General features: G+C 27.4%; 2 protein-coding genes and 2 non-coding genes across 4 annotated transcripts; 2 read left to right on the top strand and 2 right to left on the bottom strand.

The window, feature by feature from the left end:
* The first annotated feature begins 4,660 nt into the window (after positions 1–4,660).
* On the top strand, positions 4,661–12,883 carry LOC110630655 (probable sucrose-phosphate synthase 1). The gene is made up of 13 exons (XM_021778172.2): positions 4,661–5,043; positions 5,120–5,209; positions 5,598–5,839; positions 6,145–6,208; positions 6,328–7,026; positions 7,986–8,102; positions 8,286–8,417; positions 8,562–8,738; positions 9,805–9,858; positions 10,537–10,599; positions 10,710–11,654; positions 11,803–11,930; positions 12,168–12,883. The coding sequence occupies exons 1-13, from the start codon at positions 4,861–4,863 to the stop codon at positions 12,445–12,447; spliced, it is 3,174 nt and encodes a 1,057-aa protein (XP_021633864.1). The 5' UTR covers positions 4,661–4,860; the 3' UTR covers positions 12,448–12,883.
* A 4,533-nt stretch (positions 12,884–17,416) lies between these two features.
* On the top strand, positions 17,417–19,348 carry LOC110630886 (heptahelical transmembrane protein 1). The gene is made up of 4 exons (XM_021778517.2): positions 17,417–17,806; positions 17,892–17,984; positions 18,168–18,219; positions 18,326–19,348. Exons 1-4 carry the CDS (start codon positions 17,502–17,504, stop codon positions 18,995–18,997), a joined length of 1,122 nt encoding a protein of 373 aa, XP_021634209.1. The 5' UTR covers positions 17,417–17,501; the 3' UTR covers positions 18,998–19,348.
* Positions 19,349–19,891: 543 nt separating this feature from the next.
* TRNAI-UAU lies at positions 19,892–19,965 on the bottom strand. Its single transcript has one exon. It is a non-coding gene; the product is annotated as a tRNA-Ile (tRNA).
* Positions 19,966–21,750: 1,785 nt separating this feature from the next.
* Positions 21,751–21,824, bottom strand: TRNAI-UAU. Its single transcript has one exon. It is a non-coding gene; the product is annotated as a tRNA-Ile (tRNA).
* Between the last annotated feature and the right edge of the window lie 590 nt (positions 21,825–22,414).

Genomic DNA, 22,414 nt, shown 5'->3' with positions numbered 1-22,414 from the left:
TTTAGATTATAAATAATTTAATCTCTTAATTTTTATTTTATTAATAAAATAGTTTTTTATTAAATTTATTAATAATTAATTATAACTTGAAGAAATTAATTCAAATTAAAAGAGTTACATTATTATAAATTACAAATAAATTGTTATAAATTATTAATATTAAAGGAATTTTTTTTTGAAAAAAAATATATTAAAGGAATTAAACTGTTATGAAAAATAAATTTTGATGACTAAATTATTATAATTTAAAAATATAATTTTAGGATTAAATTATTTTTTATTAAAATAATAAAAGTTAAATTGTGAATTTTATTAAAATTTAAAATTTATAGTCCAAAAACAACATGAAATTTCCATGCTGCTTTTCAAATTAGAAACTTTTCCGCACCAGTTTATCCACTCAGATTTATTTTTATTTTTATATATATATTATTTTAATTAATATAAATAAAATAATATATATACATTTATTTATATTCCTAGATTAATAATTATAAAATTCGGGCACAGCTAAATTGTTTTTGTTATAAAATAAATTAGAATTAAAGTCCTACATTGAAAATTTGTGCACTAAATTGATTAATATATATAAATAGGATTAATCCAATTAATATTATAGAAATACCCACTTATTTAAGAGTAAATAAAAAATATATATAATAAAATATTAAAATCATAAAATAACACTTAGTTAAACATAAAAACCTATCAAAAAAAATAAAAAATAAAGATAGCATATTTTATAAAATGTAAATAAAATAAATTTATTTTTATTAAAAAACATAGAGTATTAATTACTAATAAAAAATACATGCTAAAAGCATGTTATGCATGTGTATTAATTACTTTTTTTCAGTGTTTTTTTTTTTTGAAAACAATCAGTGTATGTTAAATAATAATATATCAATAAATAAATAAATTATTTTTTTTAAGACACTCACAGATTTAGTCTGGTGTAAGTAAGATTCTATTCTACTAATTTTCGATTCTCACTTCTCAATTTTTATTTCAAAAAAAAATATTAATATAAAACGGCTAAAAAGTGATTTGTAAAACAATATATATAGTATCACACAATTTCTAAATGCCAACATGAAATATATTAATATGAGAATTATATTATAAATTATTAACATTAATTAAATTATAAATTTTAAAATGAAAATAAAAAATTATAAGATATTTTTATATTTTTTTTTAGAAATATTAAGACAAAATATTAATTAATATTTATTTTTTAATTAAAATGTAAATATTTTTTATTGATTTTAATATTGCGATATATTATTTTTATATAAATTAAATTATAAATTTTAAAACCTTTATTTAAAATACTTGATTTAGAAAGAATTTAAAATAAATATATTTTTTAAAATTTTTGTGTTTGATAAAATTAATAATGTAAGAATTTAATTTTCTTAAATTTTTTAGAATTAATTTTGAATTAAAAATAAATATTGTCAAACTTATTAGAATTTTATAAAAAAAAAATTATTTAAAGTTATTTACATCAAAATTATTTAATTTGCTTTTTAAATTTTTTTTCATTTTTCTTTTTCTTTATCCTTTATTTTTTATTTGTTTTAATTTTAAATGTATTTTTTATTATTAATTACTCTTTATAAAAATTATTTTAATTTAATATTTACTATTAATACTTAATATATTTATAATTAATATTAAAAATTTATTATATTATTTTTTCAATTTTAAAAAAATAATTTTTATATCGTTAATCATAAAAAATTATGTAAAATTCAAATTTTAAATGTTATAAAAATGTTAATAATGATTTTTCTGTGATAAAAATAATTTTTATTTATAAAAACAAATATTTAGTTTAATTTAAAAATAATTAATAAATTAAATTTGTTTAAATTTATTACTAATTTTTCTAATATAAAAAGAGTTAGAACAACAATTCTATTATATTTAAGTGCATTTCAAATAAATAAATTCTTTCACGAATAGAGATTAATAAAATTTAATTTTTTTTAAAAAAAATATATTTTAAAATCGAGTGATGTTTATTTTTTTTTTTTAAAATAAAAGTGGACGAGTCGAACCTTTTTGTAGCACTTTCTACAAGGCTAAGCTAACACTGAATTAAATTTATTACAAAATAATTTGATTCTTTCCTTATTTCGGAAGTGTAAAGAATTATTATTCTAGATAAACTTTATTGAATAAAAAAAATTATACCCGTTTAGATAAAGGAGAAACAATATAATATTGTGGTACCATATATTATAATAATAATAATAATAATACAAAGTTTGATTTAAAATATTAGACATATGATAAAAAAATAAATTATTTATCTTGTTTAAAAATAATAAATAAATCATGCAAATTGAAGGCTGCCAGCTGAGTCAGGCAGTTGTCCGTTAAATACTAAACTAACGTTAAAAAACGTATAAAATAATAAAGCATGTCCAATTTAAGTGAAAGAAAACGACAGTTTGCCGTTATGTACTATTTAAACAAACTTAAAATTATATATATTTTCTCAAAAAAGTTATAATTTCATTTAAATTTATTATTCTATTAAAAATTTCAGATATTAATTTTTTTTTTTGAAAGAAAAACAAATTAGTTGAATTTTTGTATAAATTGATTCTGACATTAACTCTGAAGTTGTAAATAAAAAATAATCACAAGTATTTATCTTTAATTAAATGTTTAATTTAACTATTTTCATATCAAATTTAATCTCTAGTATTTGGATCAAAATTTCTTTATTTTTTAATTTAAATTAGAGATTGAGATAAATTTCTTAAGTTTTGAATTAAATTAATTGATTACCTTAAATAGCATGAATATTAAAATTTTATTTTATTTTTAGTGAATTAATTTTAAATTGAAATAATTTAAAGCCATTTATTTTTCTACTATTTTGATAAATTTTCAAGATATTTTTTTCTTTCCCAGCAAAAAGCTGGACATGTGGGTCCTTCAATAAGCAAATAGAGACAGATGTCCGGTAGAATAATTCCAGAATGATTCCATTTCTAAATTATTCATAATTGTTATTATTATGCGTAAATCCCACCACTCACTCCACTTATCAACCTAATCAAACTCCTCCTAAAGTTTAATTTAAAATAAAAAAATAATTATAAAAAAATTATAAAATTTAAACTTATCAAAATATAATTTTTTATTTTATAATCGATACATAGTTTTGTTCTATATTTTTCAAAAAATAAAAGAAGGTTAGATAAATAAAATATTTTTTTTTATCAAAAAATAAATAAAATATTATTTAAAAAAGTTATACATGATCACATGTCACGTTTACCATATTAATTTATTATATAAAAATTAAAAATTATTTATTTTATTCAATAAATATTTAATGGTCATATTATATATATGATGAACATTAATGAATTTTTAATCTGAAAAATAAGTAATTTTAAATATTTAAATTAATCGACATAAACCATATATTTATGCTACTCTATTTTTGGATTAATTATTTAGCTTCATTAGTTTGACAAAAAAATATTTTTTAAAAAATAATTTTTTAATATTAAAATATTTAAGAATATTTTTTAATTAAAGAAAAAAATTAAATTATTTAAAGAATATTTATTTTTTACTTAAAAATGGAGAAGGCATTTTTTATATTTTAAAATTTTAGGACTTTTATATATAAATTTATTAATATATTTTATTTTTTAAATTAAAATTAAATGATACAAAATAAATTATTTTATTGAAAAATATTTTCTATAATATTTTTTCATAAACAATATTTTTTATAAAAAATAAAAAATATATAAGTTATTTTCCGTAAAAGATAATATTAATTTATGCTTAAATTGAATGCCATTTCTCTATTAAGAAGACTAATTAGAATAATTTTTTATTGATAAAATGGTAAATATATTTTTATATGAGTTATTTGTATTAGAGATTTTGTTTGGTACTTTATTGTTAAAAAGTATGTTCTAACAAAATAATATATATATTTTTTGCTTATTTTAATTTAAACAATAAATATATTAATAAATTTATATATAATAATATTAATAAAATAATAAAATATATAAAATGACAATAAAAATAATTTAATTTTCTTTTTGAGTTGGAAAATTTTTTGTTAAAATGTTTCAAATATAAAAAAATATAACAAATATTTTATTGTAGAATATTTTTCGTGACATAAATAATATTTTATTAAAATACTTTTTCATTATAAATCCTTTTTAAAATAATGATAAATAGATTTTGACTTTTGATTTTATTAGAATACTAAAAATAATAGATACTATATATAAAAAATGCAGTAGTATTAATAAAATTTTAAAAAATTAAAAATAATATTTTATTTTTAAAAAATATTTTTATTGAAAATAAATTTTAACTTAAAATATTTTTATTGATTACTTTTTTGAGTATTTTAAATATAAGAAAATATATTTCTGAAATATATATTTTTTATTAAATACATAAAATCTTACTAACAAATAAAAATACAATTAATGAGGTTAACACAATTTTAATTTGTTCAAATGTTTAATACCTAATTATATCTGATTAAAATATAATTATTTAATTAAAAATTTTATTTAATTATATGTTCTGTAATTTTAGTATGTTAAAATGAAAAGGAAAGTTTTTTTTTTTTTTTTTTTTTTTAAATAAAGAATAAGCAAAGAACGCACGAGACTGTTATAAGAAGAAGTTGGAGTAGTAAACTCTCCCCATTTCCAGCCTCTAATCTCTCTGCCTTTGTCTTTTTTCTTCAATCTTCATTCACCAGCTTACATTTACAAGCAAAAACCACTGCTCTAATCACAATTCTCTCTTTCTCCATTAGCTGATTCTGGTGGAGGAGGAGCAAATCAACTAATGGCTGGCAACGATTGGATTAACAGCTACCTCGAGGCGATACTCGATGTCGGCCCCGGCCTGGATGATGCTAAGTCGTCTTTGTTGCTCAGGGAAAGAGGAAGGTTTAGTCCCACTCGCTATTTCGTCGAAGAAGTCATCACTGGATTTGATGAGACTGATCTCCATCGCTCATGGGTTAAGGTCTGTTTGCATTTATTTTGGCTATGTTTTTGTATCTGTGAGATTATATTTGATGGCCTTTCTTTGTGGAGTTTAGGCTCAGGCAACGAGGAGTCCGCAAGAGAGGAACACCAGATTGGAGAATATGTGCTGGAGGATTTGGAACTTAGCTCGCCAAAAGAAGCAGGTTTTTGTTAATTTTTTTTAAAAAAAGAAGTTTATCTCTCTTTTGATTCCTTCCCACTCCCAACTTTTTAGAATCAGATTTGTTGTTTTGTGTTTCTTTGTGTGTAAATCAGTGATCACGGGTTGTTGGAAGCAGAAATATTAATCTGTATTAATTAGTGGGTTTATCAAGTATCTAGTTTTTTGTTATCATATCTTTAGCCTGATTTATTGCTTTTTTAGCAAAATTTTGATTTATTCCGTTTTTTTAAGTAGTTACTTTTATCAGCGGGTTATATTTTTATTTGAATCTTTGAACTTTTCCTTTGTCATTGTAACTGAAGAAGACGATCAGTTCCTAAGCTTATGAATGATTCATGAACTCTTAACTATTGTCTTTGGGTTTGCAGCTTGAGGGGGAACTTGCCCAGAGGAAAGCTAAACGACATCTTGAAAGGGAGAAAGGCCGGAGAGAAGCAACTGCTGACATGTCTGAAGATCTATCAGAGGGAGAAAAAGGAGATGCAGCAGGTGATGTATCGGTCCATGGTGATAGTAACAGAGGCAGACTGCCTAGGATCAATTCTGTTGATGCAATGGAGGCATGGGCTAATCAGCAGAAGGGCAAAAAGCTGTACATTGTGTTAATAAGGCACGGCCTGAACTTTAGTTCTCTATTGTTTAAATGTCATCATGAAGAGGACACTGAGCCCTGAGGTGCTTCTATGGTGTTGCAGTATTTTAGTAAAGTTTAACCAATGGAATTGTTTTATGTACATTTGCTTTCTGTTCCAGTAGGAAGTGGGTGGTAATTGTCTAAACGTGAGCCAATAGCTACTGAATATAATTGTTGCAGGATATTAAATGTGTTTTGATTGATGTTAGGATGCACAGTATTCATTTTCCGATGTGCAAGTTGACCATATATTATAATTTTAACAAGCAGTACTCATGCAGCCTTCATGGTCTAATACGAGGTGAAAATATGGAGCTTGGGCGGGATTCTGATACGGGTGGTCAGGTAATATTTATTTATATAAGTTTTTGTTTGCCATGGTTTCGTGTGGTCTCACTCCCTATTTCTGCCCATGTAATCTTTTTATATGGTGACCGGTAATCTTGGACATTGGTTTCTTTCAGGTTAAATATGTTGTGGAACTTGCAAGAGCTTTAGGCTCAATGCCAGGAGTCTATCGAGTGGACTTGCTAACTAGACAAGTATCAGCACCAGATGTAGATTGGAGTTATGGTGAGCCCACAGAGATGCTGACTCTTAGAAACTCAGAAGATTTTGAGGATGAGATGGGGGAGAGCAGTGGTGCTTATATTGTTCGTATACCATTTGGACCAAAGGATAAATACATTCCTAAAGAACATTTGTGGCCTCACATCCCCGAATTTGTTGATGGTGCACTTAACCACATAATACAGATGTCCAAAGTTCTGGGGGAGCAAATTGGTGGTGGGAAGCCAATCTGGCCTGTTGCCATCCATGGACATTATGCGGACGCAGGCGATTCTGCTGCACTTCTATCTGGTGCTTTAAATGTGCCAATGCTTTTTACTGGCCACTCACTTGGCCGAGATAAGTTAGAACAGTTACTAAAACAAGGCCGACTATCAAGGGATGAAATAAATTCTACGTACAAAATAATGCGTCGGATAGAGGCTGAGGAATTCTCCCTGGATTCTTCTGAAATAGTCATAACTAGCACTAGACAGGAGATTGATGAGCAGTGGCGCTTATATGATGGTTTTGATCCAATATTGGAGCGTAAACTGCGAGCAAGAATCAAGCGAAATGTGAGCTGTTATGGAAGATTCATGCCTCGCATGGCTGTGAGTACTGATTTGACCTCTTTCCTTTTTCAGAATAAATAAATAATTGTTTAAATGAATAAATACTTTTCTAGAACCCTTAATATCTCTGATAGCTAGTACAGCTTTATAACTTGACTATGCCTGACATGTGGCTGCACTTATGAATCTCAGATGACTGAGTGTGCTTATTATGTTTACTGTTTCTCTCGGTTAAACATGGAGACACTATTTTAGAGGGCAAAAAAATAAAAAAAACCGATCGCTGTCTCTTTCCATCTAGAATTCTAGATATTGGATCTTTGGTGAGTCATCCAGGAGAAACAGCTGTAATTGTTGGCATGAAGGTCTGATATGGTCACAGAGGAGGTTCATGGAATTCACTTATAGGAGTTATGGGAGGATGTCTATGTAGTATCATCAATGGTGAAACTGATTTCTTCTTTTACATTGTCAATCTTGTCTTTTGAGTACCATGAATCAGCAAGCCTATTTAATAAATAATTAAAACTTGTATTTGAACTTATGCTTTTTTTTTTTAATATATGTTTAGCTGACGTGTCTTTCTTTAATTTGAACTTATGGAAGTCATATATGTAACTAAATTAAATACTGGTAGTTGTTGACATTTTTGGCCAACTAGTATAAGCAAAGGATGGAAAGAGATTTAGTTTCTAATATTTTTTCATCGCCGATTAATAAGAAAAGGGGCTTATGTACTGTTGGTTGGTATGGAAAGGTATTTGCTGACTAGATCTCTGCCCTTGTGCATGCACGTGTGTTTTTCTGTGTGTCTCACAAGGTGAAATCTGGGAGCCAAAGTGATTTGCCAGGTTGAAAATTGATCACCCTGTTCCCAGAGTACTTGTTAAGATTCTAGATCTTGACAAGTGGCTGTTCTTTTCATGTTATGCATCCATACTTATGGTTAATGTGTGGCTAGTTTGAGAAATGTGTATTAACAATTTGTTGTTCTGCAGATAATTCCTCCTGGAATGGAGTTTCATCACATTGTTCCCCAAGAAGGGGATATGGATGGTGAATTGGAAGGAAATGAAGACCATCCTACTTCTCCTGATCCACCAATATGGAACGAGGTTCTTTTTTTTTTTTTCTCTTTTTCTTGTTATTCTTGCACATCCTACACATTAGGACAACTCATTCCTTTCTAATTCTATTTTAATGGAAATGACTGCTTTCAGCAATGTGCTCACAAAGCTAGTAAAAACATTTTATGTGGCAGTCAAGTTGATGTCAGTTCAATTCTTGGTATTCTGCAGATAATGCGCTTCTTTACAAATCCTCGGAAGCCTATGATACTTGCCCTTGCCCGGCCAGATCCTAAAAAGAACATTACAACTTTGGTTAAAGCATTTGGAGAATGTCGTCATTTGAGAGAGCTCGCTAATCTTGTATGTCTAGTCACCGAATTAGATGTGTTTGGTGGAGAAATAATCTTAAATAGTGCTCAGCTGAATTTTCTTTACTGTTTTAGGTCATCTCATTCCGTGTTTTTCCCCCCCTTTCCTTTTCCTTCTCCTCTCTTCATTTTGCAGACGCTAATTATGGGTAACCGAGATGGAATTGATGAAATGTCAAGCACAAATGCTTCTGTCCTACTTTCAGTGCTTAAGCTTATTGACAAGCATGATTTGTATGGGCAAGTTGCATACCCTAAACACCACAAGCAGGCTGATGTCCCTGACATATATCGCCTAGCAGCAAAGACAAAGGTACGCCATGTACCATGTAGCATGCATTTTTTCTGCTTTCTATCTATTGTGTGGTAAACAATATTGAATTTATAGAATGAAAACCAATATAATCAATAGTACTCAAGTGTTCAATGTCTCAAATGATCTCTAAGAGCTTTCGCAATAACTCATACCATTCATTATTTTTGCGATGTTGTGACATTGTGGTTTGAAGAAATCGGCTGATTAAGTACAAATTCTATTTGCTAGTGAACTGGGTGATGATATGCAGACATGTTTACATGTCAGTCCAAAAGTAATGTCACATACACTAATGAATTTCAGAAACAGATATGTCATTGGACAGTAGAGCATAATTATGGTCAGTGATACATAACAGGTCAACACAATACATTTAATAAGATGGTATAGTGTTGAATATTGGCAGACATATATTGTATAGTTTCCAAGCAGTTAGATGCTGCATCTCTTTGTATTTATGTTAATACATAATTCATATTCTGGATAAAACCAGGAAAAATATATTCTTAAGAACAAAGTAGGTTAAGAAACACTTTCTCTATGACAAAGGAAGAAAACTAATTCTCAATACAAAACCTTTATTTGATTGTCAATAATTCATTTTATTGAAACCTCATGAAATAGAAAATCTAGAACCATTTGTAGAGTTCACAGTCCTAATCACTTTAGTATTTGGAAACCATAATTCAACACTAATTAGGAATATTAAACTATTTAAACTTCCAAAACAAGATATATAAATGATACACCTAAAAGAATTCTTGAATTAAAGACTCTAAATTTCTACAAGTAAATGAAGTTCTTCTACTAATCTTCATCCAATGCTGCATTACATGGTTTGTCCAGGATATATGTGATTTAAATAATTGTTTTATTTGTGAAGTCTTCAATTGTTATATGTTGCTTCATTATCTGATGTTATTCTCTGTAGTTTTCCTCTCCTCATTGTCCACATATACACTGTATGTGGTCAACTTAATCTTTCATTTCCCATTTCTTAAATGTTAATCAACTGAGAACTTTTTAGTTGGATATATGAAATTTTGATTGGGAACTCGTGCAGGGGGTTTTCATCAATCCAGCTTTCATTGAGCCGTTTGGGCTTACTTTGATTGAGGTGCTCCCATTAACAATATATGCAGTTCATCTTATGTAATAGGCTCATTGCTATTTCCACAGCTTAATTTACCGGAACACAGCTTATTAATTACTTAAATGCTCCAAAAAAATATTGATTAATGTAAATGGATGACAATCAGTAATTTAACCAGCACATCAAGAAGAATGAATCAGGTCCATCTCTTTACTTTTAACTCTCCTTTACTTTTCTCCCCCATTCTATATATTGTGTGGTATGCATTTTGAAGTCTGGAAATTGAATCTCCCTCCTCCCCCCCAAACCCCTTCTCCCCCATTTTTATTTTTCTCTTCTTGTTTCAACCAAAAGAAACAATTGATGCTTTGTTGTCACAAAGTAATATCACCCATCAGTCTTCGAGAGATTCAAGATGATTTCTAGGGATGGTTTTTTCCAGTTTCTTCAACATCAGAATGGCTTAGTGGAAGTCATTAGATGAGTATTGAATCTGATGGTTTGCCGACAATGCTATTTTGGATGCCAAGGAGGTGAAGGAAAGTTGAAATATGCAATATATAAATCAATATTCTCTCTCTTTCTTGTCCCCTTAATTTTACGGAATAAATAAGGTATTGCTCTAGTATAATACTGTGGAGATAGCCTGGGCCTGTTTAATATTCATGACCCCATATAAACTGTTGCTCTTTTCTTGGGCAGGCAGCAGCTCATGGTTTGCCCATTGTTGCCACAAAAAATGGAGGTCCTGTAGATATACACCGGGTACATCTAATCATCAAAACTCAATGCTTAGAATAATCATCTTTTGTGTGGGTGTGTATTTATTGCATAAAAGAAACTTCTAGTTTTGATTGTATTTGTTTATTTTTCAGGTACTTGACAATGGTCTTCTTGTTGATCCTCATGATCAACAGTCTATTGCTGATGCTCTTCTAAAGCTTGTTGCTGACAAACAGCTTTGGGCAAAATGCCGACAAAATGGATTGAAGAATATTCACCTATTTTCATGGCCAGAGCATTGCAAGACTTACCTATCACGAATAGCCAGCTGCAAACCAAGGCATCCACAGTGGCAAAAGGATAATGATGGAAATGATTCTTCAGACACGGACTCACCAGGTGATTCCTTGAGGGATCTGCATGATATATCTTTGAACTTGAAGTTCTCATTGGATGGAGAAAAGACTGGAGCTAGTGGAAATGATAATTCTATAGAATCTGAAGGAGATTCTGCTGATAGAAAGGGCAAGTTAGAGAATGCTGTTTTGGCATGGTCAAAGGGTGTTTTGAAGAACACACAAAAGACTGGATACATAGATAAAGGAGAACAAAACAACAGCTCTGGTAAGTTTCCAGCTTTGAGGAGGAGGAAACAAATTTTTGTTATTGCAGTAGATTTCGATACGATTTCTGGGCTTATAGAGGCAACAAAGAAAATTTTTGATGCCGTTGAAAGAGAAAGGACAGAAGGCTCAATAGGGTTCATATTATCAACATCTTTGACCATGTCTGAAATAAACTCATTTCTGGTCACAGGGGGGTTTAGCCCCAGTGATTTTGATGCTTTTATATGCAACAGCGGAAGCGAACTCTATTACTCAAATCTAAATGCAGAGGATAATCCCTTTGTGGTTGACTTTTATTACCACTCACATATTGAGTACCGATGGGGTGGAGAAGGGCTTAGGAAGACTTTGGTTCGCTGGGTTTCTTCAGTTATCGATAAGAAGGCTGAGAAAGGGGAACATATTGTTATGGCAGCTGAACAGCTATCAACCAACTATTGTTATGCTTTCAAAGTGCAAAAGCCAGGAATGGTAATTTTCTTTTCCTTACCATTTGCAAGCAAGTTTCTGATTGTTTTTTATTTGTCCAGACTTTTTTTTTTTGCCTGATCATTTTTCACATGTAAAGTGTGTAAGACAAGGGATATATTAGGGAAATTCATCTGTTTGTCTTTTGAAGGTTCCCCCAGTTAAGGAACTCCGGAAGTTGCTAAGGATTCAGGCTCTCAGATGCCATGTTATATATTGCCAAGATGGGACCAGGATAAACGTAATTCCAGTATTGGCTTCTCGCACCCAAGCCCTAAGGTAGAGTTTTCTATGTGGAACAATATATATGATAACAACTTTCATTTAATATAGCTTGCACTTAGAAGCAGAAATGGATATAGATTGTTAGAGGACCTAGCTGTAAGTACAAAAGTTGTGCTAAATTTGGAATGCCACATGGAAAACAGTTTGATGCACGATCACACTTAAAGCACAATTCCCCCCTATATGTTGCTCACTTATGAATTGCAATGACTTGAAACACGTTGCTTGCAGGTATCTTTATGTCCGATGGGGAATCGAATTGGCAAACATGGTGGTTTTTGTTGGAGAATCTGGGGATACAGATTACGAAGGATTGCTTGGTGGGCTACACAAGAGCGTAATATTAGGGGGAGTTTGTACTAGTGCAAGTAGCCAAATCCATGCCAACAGAAACTACCCGCTCGCAGACGTCATAGCATCAGACAGCCCCAATATCGTTCGCACAACTGAAGAATGCACCAGTTCCGATATCCGGGCCTCGTTGAAGCAATTAGCATGTGTCAAGGGATAGACAGTCATACCCTTACCCTTCATCATTTCAAATTTGTTCTAACCTTGTCTGTGTTGCTTTCATCATAAGGAGGACCTGGTTGCTTTCATGCCAAGATCTCTTGTTACTCCAATGGCATTAGCGCATCTATTTTTCTATCCTGAAGAAGCTTGCTTGTGTGTTTTTTCCCTGGAGACTCGAACGCCAACTTACTTTCTACTTTTTCCAATTTGTTTATTCCCATGTAGAGTCGATCCTTGTGTGCTTTATTGGCCAGCAAGTTTCTAATTGAAGCACTATGTTGCTTTCTGTCCTATATCTGTGGCTGTTGTAGAAAGTTACATGTAGTTTTGGCATGTATCAATCAGACCAGTCATGCCCAAAATAATACAAAATATCATATCAGAGTGTTTACAATGCTGCTACTTTAAAATAAAGCCTTCACTTTCATTTTGTACCTTCCTGTTCATATTGGCATTGGGCATTTGATGACGGTGAAATTGAATCGCTTTGATTTAAAATTAAATTTAACAAATTAAAAATTAAAATTTAATATTTATAAAAATTAAATTGAAATAATTTTGAACATAAATCGATTTGAATTGAATTAATTTAATTTTATTCGATTTAATTAGATTTATTTAATTTTTTATTTTTTATATTTTATTTTCAGTGTTTTTTTTTAAAATTTTTTTTTAATCAAATTTTTTTTTTTAAGTTTAATTGATGTATTTTAATTCTAGTTATGATTTGATTTGTTTATATTATAAAAAATAATATAGTATTGGTGATTAATTAGTTCGGTTCGGTTTTATTTTTTTTTAATTAAAATTGAAGTGAATCAAAATAATTAAAAGTTTTAAAAATAAAAATTAAATTAATTAGTAAAAATAAAAATTAAATTAAAAATTTAAATTAGTTTAATTCAATTGAGTTGTTGGATTTATAAATATTAAATTAAAATTTTAAATTAGTTTAATTTAGTTGAATTTTTTTATTTAAATCTGATCAAATAGTTGAGTGTTTTTATTTAAATCAAATCATTGATCAGATTCGTAAACATTTTTATGAAAAAACGCTTATGATACTCGAGCTCGTATCTAGCATGTTATTTCATTTTTAAATTAATTTATTTTACAGCAGCAAATACTAATTATAATAATTCATTTCTAATTTAATAAAAATTAAATTAAAATTTTAAATTAATTTAATTCAATTAAATTTTTTCATTGAAATCGAACAACTCACCTCTAATTTGATCTTTCAATGAGATTGAGATTTATGGCTCATGCTACTCAATTTGAAATTTTTGTAATTGATATATGATCCAGTGATGACCATAATTGTTATAAGAACTAGCGATTTAGTTAAGAAGTTTTATTTTATTTTATTAAATTAAAAAATACAATTATTAAATAATAATCAATAATTATATAAAAATATATATCATAAATTTATATAAATTCAATTTAAATATATTTATTTTTTTTAAAATTCAACCCTTTATAATATAAGAACTCGCCAATGAAAATTGTAGATTCATTGAGCACAGTAACTTAAGGTTTTGGGTCCACAACCTGCTATATAAAAGCAGGAGACTGCATGGGGACAGGTCGGTTTCTAAAAATCTTCTAGACATTATACTTTGTGATGTATAGGACCTGTCCCATTACTTCCCTTGTAATGTTGGATCTGACACCTCCCTTAAATGAAAAATTAAATATTTTTAAAAATAAATTATATATTTACATTATTTGAGGTCTCAATTCAAACACAAAACAATAAAATATCTAAATTAATAAGAACAATTAACTGTAAATAAATTATATCATTAAGAAATTTATTTAAAAAATTAGTAATGATGTTCTAATCTAATTTTCCAATATAAATAAAATTATATCTAAAATATATTTTATTATAATTAAAATTTTATTATTTTATTAAAAATTATGACATATTTAAATAATTAATATAATTAAAATTAAATTTAATATTAATTTATATTAATTATAAATAAATAAAAAATTATAACTACATATCGTATGGTATACGGAATAAACAGGTGGTGTGGAAATGGGGAGATATAAATGTAATAAAAGTCGGCATTCAGTTGGCCGTTACAATAAATGAATTAATGGTGTAATTTAAAAGCAGGATATTTAGAGGCTGCCACAAATTAATCCTAAAAGGCGAGTGGGGAACCGACGCCACCCTTCTGCTAATTAGTAGTGGACGTACCAACTGTCCATCCATATCATCTGCAATTCTAAATTTAATAAACACTCTCCAGATTTTTATTTTTTTATAAAAATTAAAAAATATTATAATTAAAAAATAAAATTATTAATAATAATATATGTATTATTGTAGTACTAAAATCTCTATTATAAAATTTTGAATTATTAAAAAATTAATGTAAATTTAAATAAAGAGAAATTGACTAAGATTTGAGGGTAATTATATATAAAATAATTTCTTGTAAATTTGAGTTTCTTGTCCATTTTGATTTTTGACTTTCAAATGTGAACGAGTTTGAGTGTACAAGGAAGAATGGAAGCTTCATAATTTCTTAACTGCTTTGATGGATCAAAAGCAACTCTTCTCATGAAACGAGTTTGATAGTAGTAAAAAATATTAATTTTTAAATTTATATAAAATTAATTAAAATGTATATAATCAGTGTATGAAATTTGAATTTGACTATTTAATATAATAATTATAAAATTTATTTTCACATGAAATTAAATTTATAGTAATCGTATATATATATATAATATTATCGAAAAAGAAGATAAGGTGGTTGAGGTTTACGGTAGTTATTCTGACATTTAAATTAATAAATTGAAAGATATAATAAAATTAGTTAAGATTTAAGAATATTGGTGTAAAAATTATATTTTTTTATGTGATTATTGATTTTTATATTATAAAATAATATAATTAATTATAATATTTTTTAGAAATTTGACAATTGCTAACTAAGAGATTATTCTGGCTAATTGATTATAAATTCTGTAATTACAGAAATAATAAAAATCTATTAGATTATATCTATTAACGATAATTTTATGTAAAGACTCATTCTATTTTAAAAAATGAGTTTTATGAAAAATCAAACACTATGATGTCTGAATTTTTTTATATAAGTAGAATTGTATATTAATTTATTAAATTTTTATTGGATGCGTATGTAATTATATTTTTATTGTTTTATTTTGTGTGTAATCTTTAATTTTAATTATATTAAACAAGAAATTGCACGGAATAGTTAGATTTAGGTAAGATTTTTTAAAATTTTTTTATTTTATTTTAAAGGAAAGGTAAGAGGATTAGGGGTGGAGTATAGGTGGCCAAAGTCTGGACTTATAAAATTATTTATTGTTAGTAAGTTTTAGCAATTCATGACCTTTAAGACACTCCAAGCTTAGCCACAAACAAAAACTTTTCTTGCATTAGTGGTGACTTGTTGAATTATTTATTTATATACTTTTATTTTTACTAAACAAAATAATTATTTTTATGATTTTAAAAGATTTACTTTATCAATAAAATTTTCATTTTCTCTCTTAATTATCTTATTTCTTTAATGATTTATTAATGGAGGAATTATTAAGATGGAATCGGTCTGGTTTGTTTTATGATTGAATTTTTTATTATTTATATATTTTTAGTGTTTTAAATTTTTATTAAAATATTTTAATTTTGATTATGATATAATTTTTTATATTATTAAAAATAAAATGTATTATTCATTAATTAATTTTGTTAATTTTTTTAATTAAAATCAAATCAAATAAAAATAATTAAATTTTTTAAAATTAAATAAAAATAAAAATATTAAATTAAAATTTTAAATTTATACGATTTAATTTAAATCGAATATTATTGAGTCCAGCTGAAGGTATTTTGAAAATGAAAGCAGGTGTTTAAGTAAATTTGAAGACACCCTAATGTAAGGAAATGAAGCAATCAAGAAAAGGACATCAACTTAAATTCATTACCACTAGCTCTCTGCATTAGCATGTGCAATATTCGAATAAGTTTAATTACTTAATTAGTAAAATACAAGTTAATTATTAAACCGACTAAATTTATTTCTTTTAATTTAAGTGTAATTTAGTTATTAGCTCGGTTAATTTATTTTATTTAATAATTTCTAAATATTTAAATTATTTTTGTTAAACTTTCATAAAAAAATTTATTTTACTTTTAGTAATTTAAGGTAATATTAATTTTTATTTTTCATATATGTTTTTATTAATTTTTAAATCGTGTAAAAATGTATGATAATTTAAAAAGTAATTTAAATAAATTAAAATTATTAATTAATTTTATTGATATTGTAAGTTTAATCGTAGCCACAAGATTGTTTTGTACCACTGACTTCGTGGCGTGGTCCAGCTACGTGGCCAAACGAATTAAGAGGCTGGAGCGGACCCACTGGTAGATGCGAGACTGGATTAAATCAAGGCCGAACTGGAAGACGCTCTCCTCAGCGAATCAAAACCGAATTGGTAGCCACCCGACCCAGAACTGTCAAGACCATGACCATACATATTATCTGCAAATAGTTGTTCAGATTTTTTTACCATATTTAATAATTAAAATTAATAAAAATACTAATTAATAAATTTTTTAAAATATTAAAAAATATTTTAATTTATTTTTTAAAATAAATAAATTATATTATGAAAACTAAATAATAAATTTATCTAAAAAATTAATGTAAAGTTAAACTTGAGTGTTTTAGTTACAAGTAGTTTTCTTTTTTTATTATTTTTATTTATTTATTTTAAAGCAAATTTTTATTTTTTAAAATAAGATAATTACATTTATTCACATATAAGTCAGATTAATTTCTCCATCAATATGGGTATGCTAAATTAAACAGAGTTATACAATTTTATTGGTAACCTAACAATGAGGACAGTTGTTGCTTTTTTCATAAAAATCCAATCCAGCCCTCACCTCTTTAAATGTTTACAGTTAGTTGGTGCATCCTCCATAACTCCACATACTAAATCCAAACACAGCCCTAATTTCTTCTATATACCCAGAATCTCTGCGGAGCTTCCATGGATTTTGCTGTCTTCTTCAAGAGGAAACTTATCAGGAAGATGGATCTTCATCAAACGCCTTGCTCCGTCGTCGTTTCTCCGCAGAAGAATAATAATGATAAGAAGAAGAAGATGATGAAGAAAAGAAGTGATGTTTCTCAGAACAAAGAGAATAAAAGGTGTGTTTTATTGTCGTTTTGGGAGCTGCCGGAATACATGAAGGATAATGAGTTCATATTGAGTTATTACCGAGTCAATTGGTCTCTTAAGGATGCTCTTTTTAGCATTTTTCGTTGGCATAATGAAACGCTCAATGTCTGGACGTAAGTCATGATCAAATTCTTCTTAATTATTTATTTTATTTTTCAGTATAATTATAATTTTTTATTATTACCATGTATTTTGCAGACATCTACTTGGATTTTTACTTTTTTGTGGGTTGACCGTGGCGAATGTAATGGAAGTTCCTCAGGTAGCCGATCTTCTCGGTCTGTTTAGCAGGTTCGTTTCAATTTTTTTTACAAATTTTTTGAAAAAAAAAATTCTCTATTTGAAATTAAAAATTTTATAAAAATTTAATTTAATTTTATAAATTTGTTATTTAAAATTATTAAAATAAAAATTTATTATTGTCGAATAGAGCTTTAATCAAGATATATAATTTTTTTTTTCTCTTTATGGCAGGTCAATTCTTACAAGTGCAAAGGCAAATGTTTCCCATAATTCATTCTTTTTGGTAAGTCACCTAATGCATATTTCCTGCTCAAGAAGCACATTCAATTCTCATTCTTCTTCGTTAATTGGAAAAAGAACTTAATTTTCATCATTACAATAATTTGCAGAGAACCACAGAACTCTTAGAATTGAAGCAAATAACAACTCCAGAAATGGACATAACATCGCCGGAAACATCAGTTACCCGGTGGCCGTTCTATGTATTCTTAGCCGGCTCTATGTTCTGCCTCCTTTCAAGTAGCATCTGCCACCTCTTTTGCTGCCACTCGCACAATCTAAACATTTTCTTGCTACGTATAGACTATGTGGGCATCACTACAATGATAATCACTTCATTTTTCCCACCAATCTTCTACATCTTCCAATGTGACCCACATTGGCAATACATATATCTCGGTGGAATTACTGCAATGGGGATGTTCACCGTTGTAACTTTGCTTTCTCCGGCGTTGTCGACCGCAAGATTTCGCGCTTTTCGAGCTCTTCTCTTCATGTCAATGGGGTTTTTTGGCATCATCCCAGCAGTACATGCTGCAGTTGTGAATTGGAGTAATCCCAAGCGTAACACAATCCTAGCTTATGAGTCTTCCATGGCTTTGTTTTACTTGACTGGTACTGGGTTTTACATTAGCCGGATTCCGGAGAGGCTGAAGCCTGGATGGTTTGATTTAGCATGCCATAGCCATCAAATCTTCCATGTCTTTGTGGTGTTGGGAGCATTGGCCCACTACGGTGCCACACTTGTGTTTTTGGAATATCGTGACCGTATTGGATGCTGAATAAATCGAGTCTATATACGCCTGATGTATTCGATGTAGGTAAGTATTTTTCTTGTAATATATCATGTTTTTTTTTTAAATAGGGATTGATAATTGAATGAGTAAAATTTGAAATCTTTTAAATTTACTCAAATGTATTTACCATAGTATTAAAACGATGAGTGAGTGATCATAATATGTTGTTATAATGATTTTTTTTTTAAATTAATTTTTCATTTTTGTTACTCAAGAAAAAGGAATTGTTAGGTACAATTTCCTTTGTAAGTCCATCTATGAATTTAGATGTTGATGTCTTGTAATTGTTTGTAATATCAAACTTTGAAACAAATGAATGATATTTTTCAGGAAAACAAATGAATTGTATAGTGAATCCATTGTACTAACTACAAATTAATAATAAATTTAAATTGATTTATTTTGTTTATCATTTTTATTATTTTTAAACTAAAAATAAATATTTATTTTATAAATAACAATAATTTTTATCACATTAAAAATTATTTTAACTCCATTATTAATATTTTCACAATATTTAAAATCTAAATTTTATATAAATTTTACTATTGAAAAAATAAATTAATATGGAGAGTATTTTTAAAAAAATTAATAAAATAATATAATAATTTTTTTAATATTGATTATAAGTATATTAAATATTAATACTCAATATTAAATTAAATTTGAAGTTACAAAGGAAAAAAATAAAAAAGGAAAAAAATAAAAAAGTAAAAAAATTAAGTTTTTAATTCAAAATCAATTCTCAAAATAATTCAAAAGAATTAAATTTTTATATTTTTAATTTTACCAAACATAACAAATTAAAAAAAGCAATTCTTCATACACTCTCCATGGAGGTTGTTTAGGAAACTCAAATTCAACTACTAAACCTTCAAATGGTCCCGGCGGGGCTCGAACCCGCGACCTTCGGCTCATAAGACCAACGCTCTAACCAACTGAGCTACGGGACCAATACATGAAATTTGTTGAGTGAATTTATATGACTCCTGCCTATAAGTAGAGCTGTAAATGAGCCAAGCTATTCGTGAGTTACTCGAGACTCGACTCGATAAAAACTCGACTGAGTTCGGCTCGTTTTTTAAATGAGTCAAGTTCGAACTCAATTTTGAGACTCGTCACTTAAACGAGTTGAGCTTGACCTCCATAGTATTCGGCTCGTTAAGACTCGTGAGCTAGCTCGTTTTTAGGCTCACGAGCTGGCTCGTTGAGAAGGCTCGCAAGTAGGCTCGTTGAGAAGACTCACGAGCAGACTCGTTAAATAGGCTCGTGAGTAATATTGTTTAAATAAATTGGGGAACCAATTCGTTAAATAAATTTATGAACAAGTTCATATATTATTAAAAAAATAAAAATAACTATAAAGTTATAAAATTTAAACTATTATAAATACTTGAAAATTATAGTATTGAAAATTACAAATAATTAAGATTAATTATTATAATTAATATTTTTTAAAATTAAATTATAAAAATCTTTTGTATATAATTATTATAATAAGATTCCATAAAATTAATGTATAATCACAAATAATTAATATTAATTATTATAATAAGTATTCTTTAAAATTATAGTACTACATGATAAATTGAGTTGTAAAAATTATATACATTTTAAAATTAAAGTATAATTATAAAAAAAATTTTGTATATAATTAAGCATACAATATAAAAGATGATAATAATTATCAAAATATATTAATAATAATTAATTAAGGTTATATGGATGTTGAAGTTGAAATTCAAGTTAACTAATTGAATAAGCATGAAGATGATTATGAAGATAATTAAATTATATTAGCTTGTTTCAACTGTTGGAAATTAGAATCAACTTTATTCGTTTGATATTAAATTTTGTGTGTAATATAATTTTATTATGTTATTGAATTTATATTTATTTGTGTTATTTTAGTTATAAATTGTGTTACGTAATTTTTTTTATGTATACTCTCTTTTTTTTATATTATTTAAATTAATGATGATTAAAAACTAATTAAAGTGTAATTATTAATTCGAGCTCGAGCCTGAACTTGAGCTCAAACCAAACTTTTTAATTTTGAGCTCGGTCTCGAGCTTTTTTAACGAGTTTCTTAATTAAGCTTTCCGAGTTCGAGATCGAGTTTTATTAACGAGCTTCTTAATTAAGTTTTTCGAGTTCGAGTTCGAATTAGGCTCGTTATTAAATCGAACGAGTCTTTTACGAGTCGAGCTCGAATCGAGCTCGATTATAATATTTAATTTTCGAACCGAGTTTGAATCAAATATTAGAGCTCGAGTCGAGCTCGAGCTTCCAAACTTTTTTAATAAATGAGCTTGACCTTTACAAAACTCGACTCGCCTCGATTACACCCCTATAAAGGTATTTTTATTATTAAGATAAATTTTATCAGTGTCAAAAGAAATAAGATTTAAAAGTAAATTTGTATTTTTACAAAAAAAGAAATTATTTAATAAAATTAAAATTTAAGATCTAACAATTACTTTTTTTTTCATTTTTTTTAATTGTTCTAATATCATTGTCTACTTTTTTTATATTATAATAAGATATAAATTGAGAATTATAATTTTATTTTATTTCTAATAAATCTCTCAAATGGTCGTCGCTATTGGTCCATGCATGGTTGGGCCGATGAATCAATGAGAAAAAAACAGCCCAGAATTATAATAAAAACGAGTAATTTTACACACTTTAGGAACTTTGTTTTCTTTCAATTAAACAATTACACATATCATCACAAATGGTCCCGGCGGGGCTCGAACCCGCGACCTTCGGCTCATAAGACCAACGCTCTAACCAACTGAGCTACGGGACCAATTACGTGACAATTGTTGAGAGATTTTACATGGGTAGAAATTAAACGCCGCAGACGACACTGCCCATAAGGGTATTTTTATTATTAAGATAAATTTTATCACAATCAAAGAAATAAGATTTAACATTAAATTTGTATTTTTACCAAAAAAAATGAAATTATTTAATAAAATTAAAATTTAAGATCTAACTATTACTCTTTTCATTCCTTATTCATCTTTTCTTTTTCGATTATTTTAAAATTGTTGTCCACTTTTCTCTTTTTTTATATATATTATAATGACATATAAATTAAATATTATAATTTTATTTTATTTTATTTTATTTTATTTTTAATAAATCTCTCAAAACATCTTTTAATATTTATTAAAATTTAATGTATTTAATATGGATATTGATGTTACACAATAATCGCTCAGAGTAGGCACTCAGAGTAGGCAGTGAGTTGTCACCATAAGATAGAATCACGTGATAAGAATCTGTTAAACCAACCCGTGATGCCTCCCATAAAAAGAAAGGTCTGGATGACTATGATGTCCAGAACCAGGAGAAAAGAAGACGCAGGTGTTTCAGGTCGACTTCAAGTCAGCC

Source organism: Manihot esculenta, chromosome 14, assembly GCF_001659605.2.
Source record: "Manihot esculenta cultivar AM560-2 chromosome 14, M.esculenta_v8, whole genome shotgun sequence".
Lineage (NCBI taxonomy): Eukaryota > Viridiplantae > Streptophyta > Magnoliopsida > Malpighiales > Euphorbiaceae > Manihot > Manihot esculenta.
Note: the sequence above shows the minus strand (reverse complement) of the source record. Positions and strands in the feature narration are given on the sequence as shown.

Excerpts from the sequence above, each read along its gene's own strand:
- LOC110630655 (XM_021778172.2), top strand. The coding sequence starts at position 4,861 with ATGGCTGGCAACGATTGGATTAACAGCTACCTCGAGGCGATACTCGAT. Across the intron at positions 5,044-5,119 it reads TCCATCGCTCATGGGTTAAG|GCTCAGGCAACGAGGAGTCC; the intron begins GTCTGTTTGCAT and ends TGTGGAGTTTAG. Across the intron at positions 9,859-10,536 it reads TTGGGCTTACTTTGATTGAG|GCAGCAGCTCATGGTTTGCC; the intron begins GTGCTCCCATTA and ends TTTCTTGGGCAG.
- LOC110630886 (XM_021778517.2), top strand. The coding sequence starts at position 17,502 with ATGGATTTTGCTGTCTTCTTCAAGAGGAAACTTATCAGGAAGATGGAT. Across the intron at positions 17,807-17,891 it reads GAAACGCTCAATGTCTGGAC|ACATCTACTTGGATTTTTAC; the intron begins GTAAGTCATGAT and ends TGTATTTTGCAG. Across the intron at positions 18,220-18,325 it reads CCCATAATTCATTCTTTTTG|AGAACCACAGAACTCTTAGA; the intron begins GTAAGTCACCTA and ends AATAATTTGCAG.